Raw genomic sequence first — 22,117 nt, 5'->3', positions numbered from 1 at the left:
TGTGCTCCCAGTTTTGTTTAAGATCCCCGACAATTTGTTCCTTCCCTCGTCCCTATCCTCACTTGATGAACTTCTAGCGAGCACCCGGTCCCACCCGATTATTTTCTTCTCCATTTGCGTTCCGTCTGGTTGCTTGTTGTTTCGTGTTGTTAGATATGCCTGATTGAACGAGGAGGAAACGATTCCTATTTCGTTTCTGTTTTCACATTTTGTGATACTTTACTTCCGCCAGGACGGAGAGTACAATTTACGCAGACGCCGTCGATACTTTCCCCTGCCCACGTATGTATCCGTATACCATCACATTTTGTTCGTCTGTTCTCAGGAGCACGTTTGTATAACCGATGGTATTCTCCAGAAAGCGTGGCTTTCTTTTTCCATCGACGATTATTGTTAGAACGATGATCTGTCCCGGCATCCGTGTTCGGCAGGAACGAGGAAAGTACGCGGTAGCACGCGGTTTAATCTCGCCACTCGACACATACGTGACGAACGAGTTGCGACGTTTCCTCTCTTTCGTCCGTGTCTTTTGGGTCTTATTTTGTTTTGAGAATTGCTACAGCGAATTGTCAATAATGCAGTTTCATCTCGATCAATTGTGCAATGAGGAAAAATTTTCGTGGAACATTTTTCTATTCATATATAATGTCGTAATGCGCGTGCTGTCATCCACATATACGGTTCACTTTCCGCAAAAAGAAATGGAAGATGAAGAGAGAACAGGTGATTAATCGTAGATCTGAAAGAGGATGGACTTCACATTTTTTAAATTCTTCTTTCGTTGAAGCATTTTCTGTATTTTTCATCAAATAGGACTCGTCACGTAAAATTGAATGTGACAAATTAAAATTTCTATCAAATTAGGAAATTACAAAGTTCAAACTATCTTAGCGTTACAAAGACTGTTATTTTTCTTTTTACAATATTAAAGTATGAGGTATAAGGATGCAAATAGAGAAGAATAGTGTTTTATATTAGTATTGAATTCCAAATGTTCCCAAGTTTTAGTTTATTTATTTTATCTTTTATTTATTTATTTATTCCTTAATTAAACTTTTCTTTTAGCTCTTTAGCTTTGGTACATTATAATAAATGCTGCTTCATTTATTTTATTTATTTATTTATTATTAATTTTTATTGTGCAATTACGTTGTGCAATAGATTTTATTTGTGGTCTAAATAATGGTAAATCATAATATATAAAAATGTGGCTCACTAATTTTGTCATCAAATATTTCAGCGGACAGTTTTTCATATTTGTGCATATATCTCCGATCTCTAAATGAATAAATAATGATCAAAGATTCCACACTCCTACACTCGCTCTTTAATTAATTAATTAAGAACAGCAAAACGCATTGCTCTTTGTAACGAGTGTAGAGGCTTTTCGCTCGTTGCACGTACACTCAGTTTTCCTTTATATTGTAATTAAATCAGATAACAAACACGAGTGCCTTTGTGAGCACGCACATTAGAGTTAACACAGGCGCACAGGCCACCGCGATAATAACCGAGGCTGGTATATTCAATGTACAAATTAAAACGTATCCATGTGTATTCGCACATTAAGAGACGATAAATCATAACAGTCACGTAGATACGCATGATCGTGCATCCGCGTGATCATGCCGCATATCGTGCGCTGCTTAGCGCAATTATTGAGATATATGCATACATGTATAAATGCGACAAAGCGATGTGTAAGATTAATTAACAAAAGTATCGTTGGTGTTTTACAGAGGTGAGAAGATAGACTATAATTTCTCATCAATGTGCAATTTATGATATTCTCTTACCTCGAGTAGATGACTATCTTATATACAGAGAACTCTGATAATTTCTTCAAACTTCTTTTATCGCGTTAACTTTTGCATGGAATTTTTCAGAGAGATAAAAAGGTTTTTCTTTAGGTGCAAATGACGTTAAATGACTGTCTCGTCACAAATGTTTCTTTCAGCAGAGCAGCGATGCGTACACATTGCCGAAAAAAGCAGAACTTTTCTATCACGAATATAACATTTTATAGATTTCTCTTTCATCACTATATAATACGAAGTTTACTATCAAAATAATTTGCATTTTTTCAAGTATAAATTAATATGTATTTCTCGCATCTTTTTAATTTTTTTTTTGTTTTAGATTAATTCTATTTTAATTCAATTCCATTAAATTAAGCTATAACAAGATATAATGCGTAACGTTCTACAAAACAAAATTTTAAATTCTCTTCAGTGTACTTTGATTAAAATTTTAAATTTTCTTAAAATTAAATGCTTAAAATGATTCCATCGAGTTCGCATGGAAAACGATTCCGCGATTTACCAAGTCAATTACATTCATGTATCGAATTGTTTCAGTAGATCTAAGTACGCTCAAGATTAATTAATACACAGCTAATCGCGCGGGTTTTACAATCCACCATGTATACGATAGCATATATGTATCCGCTAATTAATTCATCGAGCTTCATCCGAGCTTAAACAGGAAACTGCGGCTTTACGCTTGGCGCGTGACTGCTGACGATAGCTTTGATACTAACGAATGGCTTGTTGATTACTAATTATCTAATTCACGGATCATCGAACTGTTACTCTTGTGTCTTACCGTATCTTTGCCGGCTGTACTCTTCCGCGTGCACACACTCACTCTCATTCACCGAAATTCTTTGACTTACGCTCCCATTCACACTTTACCGACCTCTCTATCGATAGCTCAGATTTACGAAAACAAAAACGAGAATTCACATTAACATCTGTACAACTGATGTATAATTATTTATTCTGTTTATATATTTATCCACATGCCAGAGAGAGAGAGAGAGAGAATATACCATAACGTTCAAGAAGGACCATGGAAAATGCAGGGTCAACACCTTGTAAATCTCTCCTTTTTTTCAATTAATTTCGTTGTTAATCGATTAACTATTAACGATTAACGTGGATAAAGTACATGATCCACGGGTGGTCGTACGTACGACCGACTTTTAAGCGGGTGTCGCTGCTAAGGATGTTCAGTGACGTCGATTGCCGCTTTTGCGCACCTGCTGGTGGACGCCGCGATCGAGCATGTAGCAAAGGGATGGGATACGGATTAGGGATGAGATTGCCTTTCAGCGTTCGTTGCGTGACGTGGCCACTGCACGCGGAAATTTCAGTCCCTGCGAGAAACGACGAAAAGAAAATCGATCCTACAACCGCCTGACAATCTGCTCCTATACTATTTCTGTCTTATCTCTTCGTCGCTGTATCACTGTTTCTCTTTTACATCTTGCAACTGTCGACTAATACATATCCGTCTACTAATCCGTCTACCACCGACGTATCCTTCCTTCCCTTACTGTTACTTTCACTCCGTTTCTTTCTGCCTCTGTTTCTCTGTTGTCTCTGCCCTCTATCTCTCTATCTCTATCCTTCTCTTTATAAAATTTCTATTAACCTGCCCTCTTCTTACTACGTCTGGCTATGTCCCGCTTTCTTTTGTTTCTAGATATTGCAGAACCTACAAAAAAAACGCACTGAGCGGAGGGGGCGCCTAAGTTCTGACAATATGACTAAAAAGAAGTCCGGTTTCAGCAAAAGCGAACTTATTTTTAAGGTAACCCGCCCTGACGAACGCGCGAGCTCACGTCCATCCGATTCGCACCGCGAATCGACCTCGGCGATTTCCCATCCGGCTTTCCGCGAGACTCGATAGAAGGAAGTCAAGTTTGCGGATCTTCACCTGGCTGTCGACATCTGATTGAGATAACTTAAATTGAGCCAGATTCCCGACGATAAAAAGTTATCGCCTTACGATAATTATTCAACAAAAATTCGGATATTCGGATTATTCGGGTACAAATAAAATTGGAATATGAATATAATTAATATTATTTAATAAGTGATGCTTCGAAGCGTCGTAAACTGAAGAAGTTATTTCAAACGTTACACAGATTTCTCATAATTTTCGTCTGAAAACCAAACTAACATGCATATCTTTGACAAGTAAATTAATCAGATCACAATCGTTTATCCTTGCCGAAGGGAATAATTCCGAAGAGCAATGATTCTCCTAGCGACGCGTGATAACGTACGGACCGATTGTTAAACCGAATCGACTGCTATTCTGTCGATGTCTCGCAAAGACCAGGAAAGGGGCTGATGAGGTGAATTGGACGGAGGAGCTGTACGCTGATTGGCTCGTTGGTTTATTACAAACATTTCAGCTTTTACTTTCCGCCGCATTATACATTACATATACCCGCAGCAATAGGCTATGCTTCTATACATTCACCATCGGCACCCGCCTAGCGATGAGAAAGTACATGTGACTATGTGTAATGACATCTCTGTACTTTAGAGATCCACGGATATAGATGAAGAATACGCCTGACTCGGTTACGAGGGTGTTTACGCCAGCCCGGCGTCACCTCGCAGATGTAGAAGCCCCGATTTTTCCGATGACCGATCCGTTGTGATAGATTAGCGCGCTGTCCGACACGTGCTCCCAGTGGAAGTGAACAAACGGGAATCGGTTGTGTCAAAAGTCCGGCGTGGCGTGTCCGTCTCGAACAATCGTCATACCGTCGTTGAACCCTTCCTCCCTCCGTCTCTTTACATATATATTATACATATCTCTATCTGTCTTTTCACTCTGACTTCCTCTCGTTTACTATCTGACTATTTGTCGTATATATCGTCTGTGTCCCCTCTCGATCCCTCTGCCTTCGTATTTACCCTTTGCTACCCGATCCTCCTGCCGCATCCACGATGGACAACCGTAAACAGCCTATCTTCCACGCACTATCTTTCGAAACGCTTTTGATCGCTAGACGGTGTGCACGATCCTGTGAAAACGATCGCACGTGATTGGGCGTCCCTTCTCTATCGCTTTGTTGCATATCGCACATTGTGTATTATCGTACCGGAGGCGCATCGCTACTACTAGAGAAAGTACCGAAATGAGACACGGGGCACGCGAGTGCCAGCGGAATAACAATTAGGGTGCAATGTGTATGACGTTAGAGAGCTCGCTTCTCCCGCCGCTGCTCTGCTCTGCGATTTCCACCTACCCCTATATCCCGCCAGACTTACGAGCTACCCCATTGCCCCTCTCTTGCTGCCCGCTCTCGCCCACTGTTGTTGCTTCTCGACCGAGAAAGTGCACGCCTTTTGTATAGTTACAGCTGGTAATCTGTGTGCTTGTGAAATCAGGAAGTGCGGAAGTACGAAGAATCGATGACAGAAGCGCGAAAAGACTCGCTTCTCTGCTTCGTGGCTTGGCTTGCGCCGCTTGAACACACAATCGTTTGACTTGGCAGCTGCGTTTTGTTGTCGTCGTCGTCCCTCTATTGCTCATAATCACTCAAAACGTCTCTGCCGAAGTGCGAAACTCACCCCCCACGACAAACATCTCTCTTTCGTGGACTCGTTCCTCTCGTCGGTTGTTCTCTGTTGTCTGTCTTTAGTTTGCGTATACTCACTTTTGTTCCGATGTCGTTAGAGAGCGTTTGTTGTTGCCACTTACGATCGCCATCCCTTAATTAGTACGCTGAATCTCATTGAACGTTGATTGTCCATTCTCATCATCGTGGTGACATAACAAATCAAGCTTTCATCTTTACTGGACTTGTGACTGTCTCGTAGAAGAGAAGGTTGATGTTGAGTTACGGTGTATATCGTTTACCTTGTGTTACCTTTCTTTTTGTTTGGTTGGTTTACGAAACCACGCCACGTGCATACATATGCATCGTACGACACCCTTTACCGGGCTGATCGGAGCTGTGTGTATGCGCGTGCGCGCGTGTACATGTATATCAAACGTGTATACACGATCTTTACTGGTAGATCAGGTAATGTATTGAGCTATATGTGGTCTCTAGCAATAAGTTTCCCGTGTTCTTACTTGTTTCCCGTAGGCGCAGAGAGACAGTACCATTGATCATCATCACCATGGAGTATCATAATATCCAATAGATACTAGCCAATACCCGTAATGTTTTATCGCATTTAGATAACCAGAGCTCCGCGCTTCACCGAAATCCTACGGCGAATGGGCATCAATGCATCTCACCGCCTCTTGCGTGATCGCAATCTTTTTAACAATTATGTTTACGATGACTATGTAAACGTAATCTTTTAATCACTAGGTCTTCAGTATAATCGCGCGAGTGACGAAGCCATGCGAATCAGTTTGACGAATCAGTTAAATCAGTGTACAATTTTCTTTGCAAACGTTATATATATATTTGTTATATAGAAATACATCTAAAATGATTGTTATAACTTATAATTGGAACTGTTAGTTGCTTTGTATTTATCATGATAACTGAAACGAAGATGCACTAGAAAAAAGAAATGTATAGCGAAACGTTTTCCGAAACGGTACATAACTAAGTTATCTTTAGTGAGATGAAACATCTGTTCAAGCTTATTGTACGTCATTATGTCATTATGTCAGTACTGCAATGGCTCTGTCACTTCTGCGGTTAAGTGCAAGAGTAATTACCTAACTGTTATATAGGGGACAGGTCCCACTGCCGTATGATTTCAAGATCATTATGCCGCGATTGCCCAAGACTCGACAAATCCTTCGTAAACAGCTTTTGTCGTCACACGTCCACTTTGTTCCGCTAGAGTTGCTCGATGTTGCTGACAGATCGTCATGTAAATTTTTCATTTAATAACGCAAAACGAATTTTGTAGAATATTTCTTCGCAAAACCTTATTAATATTCCCCGAACTTTGCGGGAAACGCGATGAAATGTGATAAACATGATAAGAAGAAATTTGAAGATCGCAGTTTAGATGACTTGCGGGTGTTTGGGCAAGCGCGTTCAAGTTCGAGAACTTCATTTCGCCGCCGCATATAACGAGGCCGGATTCGGGAAATTGTTTTCGTGTACGCTTCTACGGCGTCGCATTGAAAATGCATTTCCAGCGCCGTCAGGAGATTCGGAGTTTCTCGAATACGGACCGCGGTGCATGTCACACTCATTATTGCGGCGCGCGTGTCACGTCTCGTTGCGAGTACCGCACGCATACGTGCGGAAACGGGTATATATGTCATCGCCGCACATGTACATACGTTATGTACCCATGAACATGAACCGCACTTCATGATACCTTCGACGATCCTTAGATAACTCTATCCTTATCTCTCGATTAACAGGAGAGCGCCGAAACTATCCGATTGAAAATGTTTGAGCACTTTGCTTGCCGCTTTTTTTCAACAGAGGAGAAAATTATATTAAAAATTGCCATTATTGTGTCAAACTTCCATATTTCCAATTGAAAAAAATTTACGGTAGAAATTTGTATTTTTTATTAAGTCAATTTCAGGATTAGCTTATTGTTTTGTTGCGTTGTATCACAATTAATCACACAAATAGATCTTTATTAAATATACATATTCGATATAAATTCCACTTGGACACGCAATATTATCAAGGAAAATTGATGCGGTTTTTCACACGAATGGTAAATCGAAATGAGATATGAACCGGAATTTTTTAATGGGTTTAACTCGGCAATTTCACCGCGTCGGAATGTTCTCCGCGCTCTCCAGCTTTTTATTTTTAGTACGGACGGATTCCCATATCGTACTTATTGCGCACGATGGATCCGAACAATTACAGTTCACGTTCGAAAACCGAACGGATTGCACCGACGTCATTAGACGAGCGTCGTTTGTCTCCGTTCTTGTGTCACATTTGGCGCATAAGCGGTTTGAGAATCTTGGCCCACCCACAATTGCAAATGACATCTTTTTGTTAGAGCATTCGTAGAGTAACCCGTTATTTATCAACGTTTTAGGTTGAAATTGAATTGTTCTTTTGTGTGCCACGTGATGCGTATTTTCTAATGTAGCATGCTTTTCCTAACGGACAAAGAAAAAAAAGTCTCGACAGTATAAACGGCGATGACAACTTAGGAGAATTATGGACACTCTCTCACCCGACCTGTCCGCGCTAAGATCTGAATGCGAGCATTGTTTCTCGCTCGACGACGTGAGTTTGCATAACGCAACGACGATCTTGGATCCTTTAATCAATCATCCGACGACAAAGACAATTCAGGCAATTCAGTCCTCGGAAATGTGATGCGAAGATAATACGATAATGCGAGATTCGTTGTAAAACTTGCCGTGTTTCACCCTAATTAATCTCATCGACAGTTTAATTTACTGGTTAAAGGGTTAAAGAGACTCGTTTGCTCGCGGAGTTTGTGCCGAAACTTCCGACGAGACAGCTAGTCGATAAACCATCGGATCTTAGTGACGGATCTCGTCACGTAGTTTATTCAGTTTTCCTAAACCCGAGCAACAGATATATTTAACAATAGAAGTGTACCCGACGAATGATATATCTAACGCGTTTTTTGTGCAACACTCGCTTACTTGCTGTACACTACGCAATCGGAGCTTTGGGTAAACGAGAGAAGATTTAACCAAAAGTGTGAGAACCGTTCCGGCCCTCCCTCGATCCATCATGAGAGTAAAGCTGTATCATTGTTGTTGGCAGTTCCTGAATATGGCGTCGGTGTTCATGCGGATTTTTAACCTGATCTGTATGATGCTGCTAATCGGCCATTGGAGTGGCTGCCTGCAATTCCTAGTCCCTATGCTTCAAGGATTTCCCAGTAATTCATGGGTGGCCATTAACGAGTTACAGGTGAGTAATCAGTCGTTTGAAACTTGGCATTGCAGAATTGAAAAATGATCTGCTTCATGTGCTCTTTTTTCCGTGAAGTTTCATCGCGATTTCATACCCGAGAGTTTCAATTGCTGAAAATGTTGTTCTTTTCAAGTATTTTTCTTCGTGACAATTTACTTAACGACTTTACGATCTTGAACGTCTAAGAAGCGAGAGCAAATAGGTTTTAAACAAAACCTCGACGAAGTTCTTTGTAGCGGAAATCGGCGATCGATCGGCGGAAATTGAATTACGTTTCCGTTATGATTCGATGCCTATTTGCAGGACTCGTTTTGGCTGGAACAATATTCGTGGGCCCTCTTCAAAGCTATGTCGCACATGCTGTGTATCGGGTACGGTAGGTTCCCGCCACAGTCCTTGACCGACATGTGGCTGACCATGCTTAGCATGATCAGCGGTGCGACGTGCTACGCTCTTTTCCTCGGACACGCGACGAATCTCATTCAATCTCTCGATTCCTCGAGGAGACAATACCGGGAGAAGGTAGCTATGAGACGACGATGAGAAAAGTCACTGAGAGAAGGCTACTCGATTGACTCATTGGTCGAAATTTAATTCCCTTTCGGTCTGCCCGTAGGTGAAACAAGTAGAGGAATACATGGCCTATCGAAAACTACCGAGAGAAATGAGACAGAGGATCACGGAGTACTTCGAACACCGCTATCAAGGGAAGTTCTTCGACGAGGAGCTGATCCTTGGAGAGCTCTCCGAAAAATTGAGAGAGGTATGATAGAATCCACGTGAAACGTTTTGATTCAGATTAGATGATCATCGATTAAAGATGATATATGCCCTTAAGAATACGAATTCCTAATTAATAACATTAATATCTGACGCAATATTAATTTCCAAAACTTAAAGAAATCTAGGAAATCTACTCCAGGGAAACGTATATACAATAATATCATATTTTAACAAGAGACACAATTACACAATGTACAAAGATCATTCTTTTGCAGGATGTGATAAACTACAACTGCAGATCGCTGGTGGCGTCCGTGCCCTTCTTCGCCAACGCCGATTCGAATTTCGTCTCGGATGTCGTGACGAAACTCAGATACGAAGTCTTCCAGCCAGGTATCGATCGTCCTCACCATCGTTAAACGTATTTTCAATCGGGAAGGCATCTTCCCGCTCGCGCGTCGCTCAAAGTTCGTGCGTGGCATTCAAGCGAGAATCACTTGCAGGTGATATCATCATTAAGGAGGGTACTATCGGCTCGAAAATGTACTTCATACAAGAAGGCATTGTCGATATCGTGATGGCAAACGGCGAAGTCGCGACCTCGTTGTCGGACGGATCTTACTTCGGCGAAATCTGTCTGCTGACGAACGCGAGGAGGGTAGCGTCGGTCCGAGCGGAGACCTACTGCAACCTCTTTAGCCTCTCGGTGGATCATTTCAACGCCGTGCTGGACCAGTACCCGCTAATGCGTAGAACGATGGAGAGTGTTGCCGCCGAGAGGTATAAGCTTTGGTTAGGTTTGTTCTATCGAGTTGGTGTGCTAATAGATGTCAATCATCACTCCCACTCCCGTTTAATTTATTTGAGCATTGTGTACTGTCCGACAAAACGGAGATCAGTCATTTGCTGCCTGTCGAAATCATGTCGCTCTCTCCTCAACATATCGATTATCTCGTATGTGTTGTTAGAACACTCGACGCTTGTTTTACACAGACATACACACACATGTCAAGGAAAGACTTTTATGGAAAAAAAAACTAAAACAATGCTATATATATTATTGCTCTTTGGGATTGTGGAGTGCAGAATTGGAGAAAAAAAGAGAACTCGAAGAAATTTTATGATGAAAGCGCACTAACTTGCGATATATATACAATGAGTTGAGAGGGTTTTAATTTAATCGAAGTATCTTCGATTAAATTATAATCGGAATTCGTACTTTTATATCCGTACGCGTATACGGGAGGATATCCGATGACGAATATCTGATGACGCAGATCGGATATTGCCCGATTAAATAATTAACGATCGTATGTAGCTTAATATCGCGGCAAAAATTTTTTACACTCTCGACACATTCATTACATAATAATTATACGCATAAGTTGGCATAACATATTTTATAAATTATTTTAAGTATCATTTGTGTCACACATCCACAGAGTCAATTTTGTACGATTGTAAGAAAAACTGTAGAAGCTGTAAATTTCTCTCTTAACAATGTTGCAAGTCTCTCAGAAATTCTTAATATTGCAAGAATATCTCCGAATAGTATCTAAAATAATCAAGATTGCATCTGCTTTCCATGTTCTTTGCTTTTTTTGCGATAGTCAAATCAGTGAGACTCCGTGGTCGGTGTGCCAAAGATAGCTGATTATTTTCTTATCAGTTACCTCATTCAAGTACCTTTAGCAGTGCAAGTAGTAGTGAAACAAGTAATATAATTATTGTTAAGTACAGATGATAAGCGGCAAGCGCGATAATGCCACGAAACGGACGAATCACTGTGCTGCTAAGCGGTTTAGAATTTGGTGTGAATAATCGGTTATGCCCCATGCGACATACCCTACGCTTAATCATGCTCTCCTTGTAGGCTAAATAAAATCGGAAAGAATCCTAATCTGGTGGCTCATCGCGAGGAGGATCTTGGCAGTGAATCAAAAACGATAAACGCCGTAGTAAATGCGCTCGCGGAGCAGGCCGCGCATGCCAGCGCCAGTGAGGAATCGGTAAGTGCGATCGAATGGTGACCGTACCTTTTGCTATAAATAAATCAGGCACTAGGCATTTCGTCTCTCGCAGCTAGAAAAGACAAGCAAGTTCCACCAAGATAATTATTTAAGACTCTTCATTTCCAGGCATTTTGTAACAAAAATAGCGTTATATCTTTAACATCGTCCTAAGTCACATTTTTACCGATAAACAGAAAAATCTCACATGACGTTCTTCTCATGCATTCAAGGAATTAAAGCGTAATATTTGATGCACAGTATACTTTTACTTTTAATTTCATCGGCTAAGTAGACGAAGAAGATAAATCTGACTTCTTTCGCAATTAACGAAATAATTGCATACATGTAAAAATAATTTTGTAAAAAATTGATCGTTTTAGATACACAGTATGGAGCTTAGATCGTTGCCGGCTTGCCTCTTACCCAGACCAAAGTCTGAGAACAATTTTGCGAGCCAAGAACTTACGAGAGAAGGACGGAGGATCTTCCACAAGAGCGACACTTTCCACAAGGATTCGTATCAATGACGACACTCGTTTTACTAGCATACGCAGAGATACTAACGGCTCCATGTTGAAACAATGCTGGAACTCCTTTCATCGACAGCAGGACAGCTGGTGGTTTTGTGCCCGACACTTGGGCGATCCTATAGCAGCGGTCTATACATAGATATCGGCCATGCCAGTAGTTCTTTAGCAATCGATTTATAGCGCCTTCTTATATTAATCTGACGGCATTTTTGTCCAGGACTGCAAAACCGCCAAGGCTGTTCCTAGTCCTACGCTCCAACCATGATATAGATTCGTGAAACAACTAGATTTATATACACGTATATATGTATATATGTATATTACATTTAAAATATACATATAAATATATATATAAAATATGTTGAGATTATATATATTATTATTATTATTATACCATTAATAATATATAAAATACCGACGAAGTACATATATTACGAAATAATTTAGTGAAAACGAAGAAAACGGGGTTGAGAAAATAAAAGAGAAACTTCTACATCTTAGGCCCCCCCCCTTTATCTTTCAAGGTGCGTTCGTGTTCTTTTAGAAAATGATAACAAAGTGCTTTACACAGTCACGAGGTTTTAATCTTTTACGTGGGCAGAATGAGAAGGAGAACGAAACTATATCTATATCTCGGTTGGAGAACATGGAGCCGCGTTTTATGCCGCGTCTCTTCATTGAGAATAATCGCAGCGTCGTGTCAGATGCAATACTAAAGAAAGACGGATGAACGCAGCGAAGAATGAAGATCTCAAAGACGACGAAGAGCAGGCCTAGAAATTTATAGAGAGTATGTAGCCCACGTCGTGGATAAAAAATTAGGTATAATCCTAAATAACAATGTAACGATGCGTAATTCTCTGTGATTTTGCAAGTTGACGTTTCGCACCTTAGGAGAGAAAAAAAACAGTGTAATCTACATGAGGAGAATTAGGATGCTCTTTTTTTTTAAGGCAACAACTAACATAGAGAGATCGTACTCGTAAGACCGGAGTATTCCGATTAAGTTAACGCGATTTTATCTTTAGCTTCGTACTCCATTAGAGACGTGTAAAATAAATAAAAAAAATAACGTTTGTTAACGCGTAATACTCCGTGCGGAAGAAATGCGGGAGTGAAAGGGTTCACGGGATAGACTAATCTCTTATTGGAGAAGGCTTTCTTCTTATTTCAGACGCGAGTTATGTTTACATTCGGTTTACATTTGCTTATTTGATAGGTCCTCCTTTATTTTGCTACGTTTTTGATTTGCTTCGAGAGCATAACGACACTAAAGCCGAATGATAAATACCCGTTGCGATTCAGTGTCGGATATATTCGATAGACCGTCCTGGTACGTAAATAGGATCGGTGAGGAAATTATGATCGCGTATTTTTGAGAATTCGCGAATAGGGAAAAGAACGAGGAAGAGAGAGAGAGAGGGAGAGAGAAAGAGAAAGAGAAATGAGATTAAAATGCGATGATTTTATCGATTAACTGGTTCTACAAATACCGAGGGCCCAGAGGCTGTGTTTACTTGTTGAGAGTCCTTTGGGCCGCTGTGGTTACATGTCAATGAATGAATATTAAGCGAAACGCAAGCAAAGTATCTTTTTATGAGATGAAAACAAAAAAAACGCGATGTACTATAAGAGAAACTATAAAAATACTATGTAATAAATTATTATTATTGTTACGATTATTACTTGCAATGATTACTACACCACTACCGCATAATTAGGCAAGTAAATAAATAACAAAAAAAGAACACAGGTACACATATACTATATATGAAATATTATGCATAGTGGTTAAATATCGTGTTGCAAGATACTTCTGTAATGTTCAGCTACGTTCGGAGTGGTCTGATACTAACTAAACACCGATACTTACGAATAGTTTACACATCATTATCCTCCCGGAGCTTGATCTATCGTCTTCATTTAAATAATATTTTATAATCAATTGTTTTTGTTGCTAATTAAACCATACGATCGATCTCGCTTTATATACAGGCTAATGAAAAACAAGCAGAATGTTTTCTCTTCATTTCAAATAATTCTTAGCAAAAATGAATTTGACATAAAAATATTTGCAAAAAAGTAATTATACCTGTAATATTATTTAGTTTACCATTAGGCATTATATTTAGTTCTTAACGCTAAAGAGCACAAGTAAATTTATAAACGCACAATACTGTCCCCGGGAGAGAATCTACATATAAACTATATTATAAAATTTAAAAAAAATACGAGTGTTTTCTCATCAATAGTTTGCGTCCGATTAAAATCTACATTATTTGGTGATGTAAAATTAATGAACGACCCTTCAAAAATTTAATGTGCTCTTTAGGGTTAATAAAGGTGCATTTATCTGGTATTAACATAACTTTTCCTTTTAAATTCGAGATTGCAATGGACTCCCTTTTCCGCATGAAAATTAATTTGGTCATCCTCTATCAAAAATAACGCATATTATTTTTATTTAGGAGACGACGAGACTCCATTGGCGAGTGTACGATTGAAAGAAGTGAGCCGATCGTCTTTTCTAGTTGATGCGTTTACACGTTATCGCGAGTACATGTACATATATCTCCACGTAAGAATTAACAGATTACACGCGCGTTTCATACATATACATATGTAAACCTGAACACTTACACACGCCAGAGAGAGAGAAAGAGAGAGAAAGGGAGAGGAAGAATTAGAAAAAGAAAGAAGTACCTATTTTTCATGTAAGAGAGACATAGTTTTTTGTCATTATTTTACATCTCCATATACGTCATCATAAATATATATATAATATATATACCGTAACACAACTACAAGAAAGAGAGAGGGAGAAAGAGAGAAAGGAGAGTGCGTACGAGAAGTGAAGACATTCCAATGGGTAGAGTAGTCGTAGACCGCATAATCGACGTTTTTATAGATTAATCTGTACGAACGGTCTAGGATTAATCTGCCGGTTCGGGCCTAAGAAGTACGCATTACTATAATTATATAAATAATTATATAACACGCACACATACATACCATACGGTACACACACATAGACACACGCATTATTACTGTGCTCCGAAAGGAGTGCGAGGGACAGAACAAAGTGATTATATACAGAATGAAACTGTACTCTTACTACCACTGCTAACTGATAGACACTATTTAGCCACTGTCTACTTACGTCGATAAAACAATTTAAAAAACTGCGGCAAGAAAGTGCTGTGTTAGTACTCTCACATATACACACGTACATATACACATACACATGTAAGAATATTACGTGTACATATAGCGTACGTATGTACGTAAGGAACTACGCATCTATAGTGCACTATGAGAGATATCGGGGAGAATAACACTTAGGATTAAAGAGAGATCGCGTGGCTAATTGAAGGCGTGTGTACCTTACTCCGTAAATGCTAACAGACAAGAGTGAGACACATTATTAAATAAAAACAAAAAAAAGAGGCGAATAGTTTTTGTATCGAGAGGTAGATCGCGCGCGAACAGCGGAATTGGATCGGGTCAGGTGGAAACGGATCCGGAAATCGGAAATGGACGCATAGCTACTGACAACGGCAACGGCAAGCTCGAAATTAAATGAGACAGCAGGTTCACATGTACGCTGTAAAAGAAATATAATCGAGTAATGTGCGTCGGATTGCGAGAGCGTGGATGCAATTGTCGTCCGAGGCTGATCAAAGTGCGTCAATTTAGCTACGGTGTCTATGACGTGGAGTACGCAAAACGGGACGCTAAAAAAGATTGTGGAACCGTGTGTTTCGAATTTCACATATCAATCGTTCTGTTGAAAGACGTCGCAAAAGTATACGCTGGACGCGAGAATTCTTTTCAAAGCGCGCTCGATAAAGACGCTTGATCTATATATATAGTGTAACGTGTTAATCTATCTTTCCTTTTTCTTTCTTTTCTTTGGGAAACCCAATCTCGCGATTTATGCAGCAGGCTTGAGGTTTCGACAAAATTTCCACATTTGTACATCCACCGATGATTTCGTTCGTTGAATATCGCGCTAACGAGTAAGACAGAACGATCGTCTAAAATTACCTTCTCTTCGAAGCAGACTCACAATTTCCGTTTCCGGTTTCGGGGATCGAAAGCTATAAAAACGATCGATGAAGAAACATGCGACTGTCCAAAGTTAAATAAAAATGCTATTAGACGATCCGCTGTTGAGTGTTTCTCAATCATTTTTGCACGGTGACACGGTACTCCGATTACGCGGTTTCTCAAAAATGTATCTCATTTCTAAGCAATATTTCGGTGTAGTTATTATAATATCATTTGTTGCACGCTGTGAAATCTATTTTTTATTGTGGGATAAAACTATTGCAGTTATCCTTATAAATATCCTTATACCTGAGCGCTGCATGTATAACAACTAATCCAAATTTATCACTTAAAATCCACGCGCGTTATCCGTTTTTCTACAACTGTTCGAAAATCAAATGTGATCGAAACAACGAATTATGCACACATCAAAACTTGCGCGTGCGGTAATTCTTGTGTATAATGTTAAAATAGAGATGTATAACTATAGATCTCATAACCGGAAGTAGAGTAATGAATTTTCCCAAAAGAAACTTGCAGCACAAATGATCATCGTTGAATCACATTTATTTCAAAGATATTTTTTGTTTTATATAATCGCATTATGCCGGACGATTCAAGATTATTTCGCAATAACTTGATTCTAAATACATGCTTTTTGGAGAGTTCTCACGTATCGTGGCACCGTGCGAAAATTAAGGCAACTAGTTGGGAAACCTACGTAGCACGCCTTGTAAAAAATAAAATGAAGAAAACATTACCCTAGCGTCAATTTTCTACGAAAGAGTTTTCTACAGGGTTCACGCCATGAGCGGAACGTCGCGCTTATGGTATGAATATGTACGTACGCTGAATATGTGCGGCGCTGAATATAAATCTATTGATGTTTTTTTCTTTTTCTATTACACAGAGAACGTTGCGTTTGTAATTACGATCGTTTTTCGCGTGTGAATGAAAGCAGCTTGCAGCAGAGAGAATTGTCAGTAATAGTAAGAGCTTGTGCTAGGAGTACGACATATGACTGAATGAGAGAGAGAGAGAGAAAGAGAGAAAGACGTGATGATACTTCAGTTTTCGATGCTCGATTTACAAGTTGATTTTCCTTATTTTTTCCGCAATTTTACTTGCGGAACTCACTTTGTCAAGTATGACTTTTTTCGAGAACTTAGCTACAAAGAACGAAAATTTGGATGAAATACATAGCAGAGTAGGAATGCTGCAGTTCTCTAGGAAATACATTGCCGGTATTCTTTGCGATGCCAATGGTGTAACTTGTGCATTATTGCCCGCAAATAGTGGCAATATTCTCGATTGCTTGCAAATTTGAGAACACGTAAAAAAATAATTAACAATTGGACATTAGTGCTACATTAAGTCTGCAAAACAAAACACACAGTAAATTATCCGTGGAATTTACGTGTAAAGTCCACAGCACTCGAATTCGCAAAGATGATCGATGCTACACCATTACTCGCAAATGATGTTACACGTGCCATAAAAATGCAAAGTAATAATAATAAATATACATGCGAACTATGCCGTTCTACGCTGCTGTGCGTATTTCATTAAGGCCGGCACATGCTGTGAGTAAGCAATAATTAATAGCCAAAGATTTAATTCATTGAAACGAGAGGAAATTTAATCGGACCTTCAGCTAACAACGCTTGGTACGCACGAGTATCTCGAACTATCGTCAACTATCTCACGGAAGATGCAGTCGCACCTCGTTCGTGTTACTTATACGGAGCGGGAATTAGTAGACGTACGCGTTCTGGCCGAAGGAACACACTTGTGCTTCTTGAGATCTACTTCTTCTCGTTTTGCCATTTACGTAGTAATTTGCGATTCGGTATATTTTACTAACGGGATAATTAGGCGTACAAATCTAGATTCTGAGGAACTGCATGCGAGTAGGGAGAAATTAGCGCGGGCCGCGAATGTGCAAGCCGCATATACATATAAAAATCGAATCGTGGTTCACACTTCTTTTTCTAAACAGGGCCGCCATTTCTTTCCAAAATCGATTCGATCCTAGCCTGGCTACATTGTATTTTTAGGAGATTAACCGGCCGACTATACTTTTATAAAGTGTACGAGAAGTATATTTCACGCGCGTATTTAGACATCGGCACCTTTAAAATATACTTGCCATAACGAATGCCTTAGCAAAATGTTACTGTATAATTGAGGTGTACCAGAAAGGGAGGAAATATATATATATATATATATATATAAATATAATAAGTAAACACGTGGTCATACATACACTCTTATACACACAGATACACGCGAAATCATACATACACATGTACCAAGCAAATGAGTCAAAAGCCAATGCGCATCAAAGAATACATAAGTAAAGAAAGATATTATCTACGTTCACTTCACGCGCGCATAAAATATACCGCGATCATGATCGATCGCGATAGATATTATACGTGTAACCACATCATCATCGACAAATGACAGAGAGAAGTTGAACAATCACTAAAGCAGTGTATGTGCGAGACCTCTCGAGAAGCGCATGATAATAAGAGATGAAGATACACCCAAAGTGAGAATGTATTATTAACTGTATTATATTAAGGTTGAATTATTCCAGTGAGCGAAAGAGCGAAAGATCATTGATCATGTACATACCATCGATGGCAATACTCAATTTCGCCCGTCCACATTTAGTGTTTTTATATTATACGTTTGACGCGAGGAAGCTCGACATGTCCTGTCTCTTTTAAATTTCACCTCATAGACAAAATCAAGGAAGCACATAAAAACATCAACTATTCCTGCAATCTTATTTTTGAACGTTGTTACGCCTTGATATATGTGCCATACGAAAGAAAGGGAATCATGAACATTATTAGATGCTAACGAATATAAGACGGAAGTTCCTAACATGGAGGAGAGTTTAATGAGGTTTAACATTTCGCATGTGCAAACCTTTTCTTTGCCACAGTCATGAGATAATACAACTTCGATGAAACATGAAACTAGATTTAATAATGTAGTGTAAATCTTTTCTCTTTTAGTTCAGTCACAAATATTTTCTGCTTTGTACAATTAGATATATATATTTCTTTCTGATGAGCGTGGTATTAAGCGAATGCTAAGCCAATACGATGCCAATCAATTGAACCGATTTCACGAAAAATACTCAACTTAAGGGATATAAGATCATGGGATACAAACTGTGACAACAAAACGCGCGTATTTTATTACTATACCGCTTTATGCGTTTTGATATTATTCGTTGTTAAAAAACTCGGGCATTCACAAATCAAATAAATTAACAATAATAACATACTACTTAACGTATGACATTTTGTAGCAATATACATTTTATAACAGTATCTTTTATAGTAGCTGTACGATAAAAGCACCTTCTGTTTAGATTTCGAAAAGAATCTTGTCAATGCATATCGTCACATATTGTATCCCGCTTGCCGATGAAATTATACATGCATCTACATATGTAACATTCAAATACAGCATGACAAGTGTGAATGCATACATACATGCAATACATACATATAAGCATACACATACACAGATACATACACGTACATGCATACACTAAGATTTCATACAGTATCGCATTAGCGATTAATTAGTTGAAGAACTAAGCTACGTATAAGAAAATGAGAGTAAAAAAACAATATCAAGTATCAAAGGTCAATGGCAAAATAGTTGAAAGACTCTAGCTTCGTGGCGAAGAAAACAATTATTTTCTATGCTATTATTTAATCACTGATAATGTAATCTATGTTAAATTTCGTTCGTGCGCCTGTGTATATCGCACACGTCTACGTATACTTAACGAAACTACTTTACGAAACTACATAGCAGCTATGGAAAATGCATTTGCCTGCTATCAATCCTTATCTGACTCGTAAACTTTCCGTATCAATACACTAGACGTTCTTCATTAGTTATCACTCATTTCCGATTGCCATTATCGGATATTTCGTTAAGAGGACGCGTTAACGATATATACGGACGCGCGGACAAACGTGTACATATATAGAATGAATTGCAAATAAATATTATAAAGCGACACGCGTTCTCTACCAGTGAAGTCAATCGCGATAAATCGTATAAGTAGCGAAAAGAAGAAGTTTCAAGAGAAACAAGTATTAAGACTAATCACGTAGTGGGAAAAGTAACGACGTCTCTGATGCTGAGATCGGCGAAAATAAGGCAATTTGTATATTTCGTCAATAACATTTTCACCGTGCATTACGATGTTACTAAAGCAGTCGCTTGCGAGTACGTTATTCTGATTTCCCGTCGTTATTGGCGAGTTTCATATTGTTAGAATTTCAAGCAACACGACGTATATTCGTTTACTGTTGCAGCGTTAGTTCGTCAAATCAAACTTACGATAAATCTGTTGCAAAAGGTTCACGTTACGCAAGAAGTTATGTTACCGCATTTTCCCGCACGATGGGAAATAAAAGCGACGAAAACGCTTCGAACGAAATGCAAACTTAAGGACTCTACACGAACACTCTCCTTATAATCCGCAAAACAAGATGACGCTTGTAAAAAAAGGGTAAACAATAGAATTTCTGGAATTGTCCTCGTTTCTAGACGGCACTTGCATGATGGTAAAATGTCAACTTTACTTTCGTAATAATCGTTAATGAACAAATATTAATATAATTTAGTGCCTTCGCTGCTACTTATTCTAAGAATAAATACTTTGGTGCAATTAGTATTGCCTCTTCAAGAAACTGATTTCTCCTCGTACTATCCTACAAACCATTCATGATTCACTTGAACGCACGTATGTTATACCGTATGTTGCAAAAGTAGGCTTTTCTACGAATAATCAGCCAAATTGGTGATGACAAAATGAGAGAAGTTCTGAATTATGGTATAACAGAAGTGCGCGAGATAATCGATTACCAGGAATAAATGCTTTACGTTAATTTGGCTCGCGATACTCTTGATACACATATAAAAATACTTGAATATCCACAAACGTTCTGGAATCTGAATACACTAAGATCTAATACATACTTCTCAACGAGTGATTGGAAACACATTAATTCTCAAAACTGTACTAAATTTCTGCTATCATCATGCCATGATTCGATTAAACACAAACTGTATACATGTCTCGCGTATATTTCATGTATTTCTTCGTGTCAAACAAATTCACGTACCAGGAAAACGAAACGAGTATGTCAAGACTCGCAATCAATATGATACTTGCCATAATACAAAAATTCCGATTATCATGTACATATGCCGAATTAATGACGTTAATTGCGTTGTGCAAAATATCGTGAACAAGATAGACAACAAATACGATAGCACCGTTCTCAGAATTTACTCTACTCTAAGCTTCATTATACCGTCGAGAATGTACATAATCGTATTATCGTTGCATTTCAAAGCATATTCACCAATTATAAATTTTCTTAAAAAAATAAGATACCGAATTCCCGGATATTATTATAAAAACAAATTACGTTAATCATATCAAAACGTTTGTTTTAAGATCATGTTTCAATCCGAATTTAACTGTAAATAATAATTCCTTAATCCATCGAGAATTATATTAATATCCCACATTTTTAATTGTAAAACTGCTGACGAATTAAACAATTTTTCTCGACGAACTGATAGATACATAAAATACAAACGTATCGCTTTTCTGCGTATTGAGGAGCGTTTCATTAATGCACTCGAGTTTGTCTTCTTTAGGATTCGGATTTCTATAGTCTCGCTTGCTGACGACCATGCATTCGCATATCTATACATTTTTATATTCGGATACAAAAATATCAAATGTAGTAATAATGACATGTAAAAAATAAACGTATATAAGAAAATAAGATTATATCAAGGAATTGTATTAGTTTCCTTACGTCATTTTTAAAAACTATCTCAAATATACAGAAAATATGTTGACATGTTTTTCTTATTTGTCGATTCGGCATGAAAATCAATCCATTAGCAGAAACGAGAACAGCAAATAATAGAACACGCGGCGAAATCGATAACTAATTGCGATAATTAATACAACTGACGCATCGTATGATAAACGAATCCATGGTCTTTGGATTGCGAAGTCGCCGAGCAGTCTTACATTCCTACGAGAAACCAAAAAAAACAGCGAGAGAGTCGCCCTAGATAGATAA

The 22,117-nt window shown here is 38.7% G+C and overlaps 1 protein-coding gene across 12 annotated transcripts in view; it reads left to right on the top strand.

The window, feature by feature from the left end:
* LOC105281654 (potassium/sodium hyperpolarization-activated cyclic nucleotide-gated channel 2) overlaps nucleotides 1-17,302 on the top strand; it is a 61,273-nt gene extending 43,971 nt beyond the window's left edge. For 2 of the 12 annotated variants that reach the window (XM_026967936.1, XM_020032379.2), the window contains exons 6-13: nucleotides 3,487-3,594; nucleotides 8,501-8,650; nucleotides 8,957-9,175; nucleotides 9,270-9,416; nucleotides 9,652-9,769; nucleotides 9,880-10,168; nucleotides 11,250-11,385; nucleotides 11,769-17,302. In XM_026967936.1, the coding sequence (XP_026823737.1) occupies nucleotides 3,487-3,594; nucleotides 8,501-8,650; nucleotides 8,957-9,175; nucleotides 9,270-9,416; nucleotides 9,652-9,769; nucleotides 9,880-10,168; nucleotides 11,250-11,385; nucleotides 11,769-11,915 (1,314 nt within the window). In that variant the 3' untranslated portion in view covers nucleotides 11,916-17,302. The other 10 variants (XM_020032380.2, XM_020032383.2, XM_011343043.2 and 7 more) reach the window with 7 other exon arrangements.
* The last annotated feature ends 4,815 nt before the right edge of the window (nucleotides 17,303-22,117 follow it).

Source organism: Ooceraea biroi, chromosome 2, assembly GCF_003672135.1.
Source record: "Ooceraea biroi isolate clonal line C1 chromosome 2, Obir_v5.4, whole genome shotgun sequence".
NCBI classification, from domain to species: domain Eukaryota; kingdom Metazoa; phylum Arthropoda; class Insecta; order Hymenoptera; family Formicidae; genus Ooceraea; species Ooceraea biroi.
Note: the sequence above shows the minus strand (reverse complement) of the source record. Positions and strands in the feature narration are given on the sequence as shown.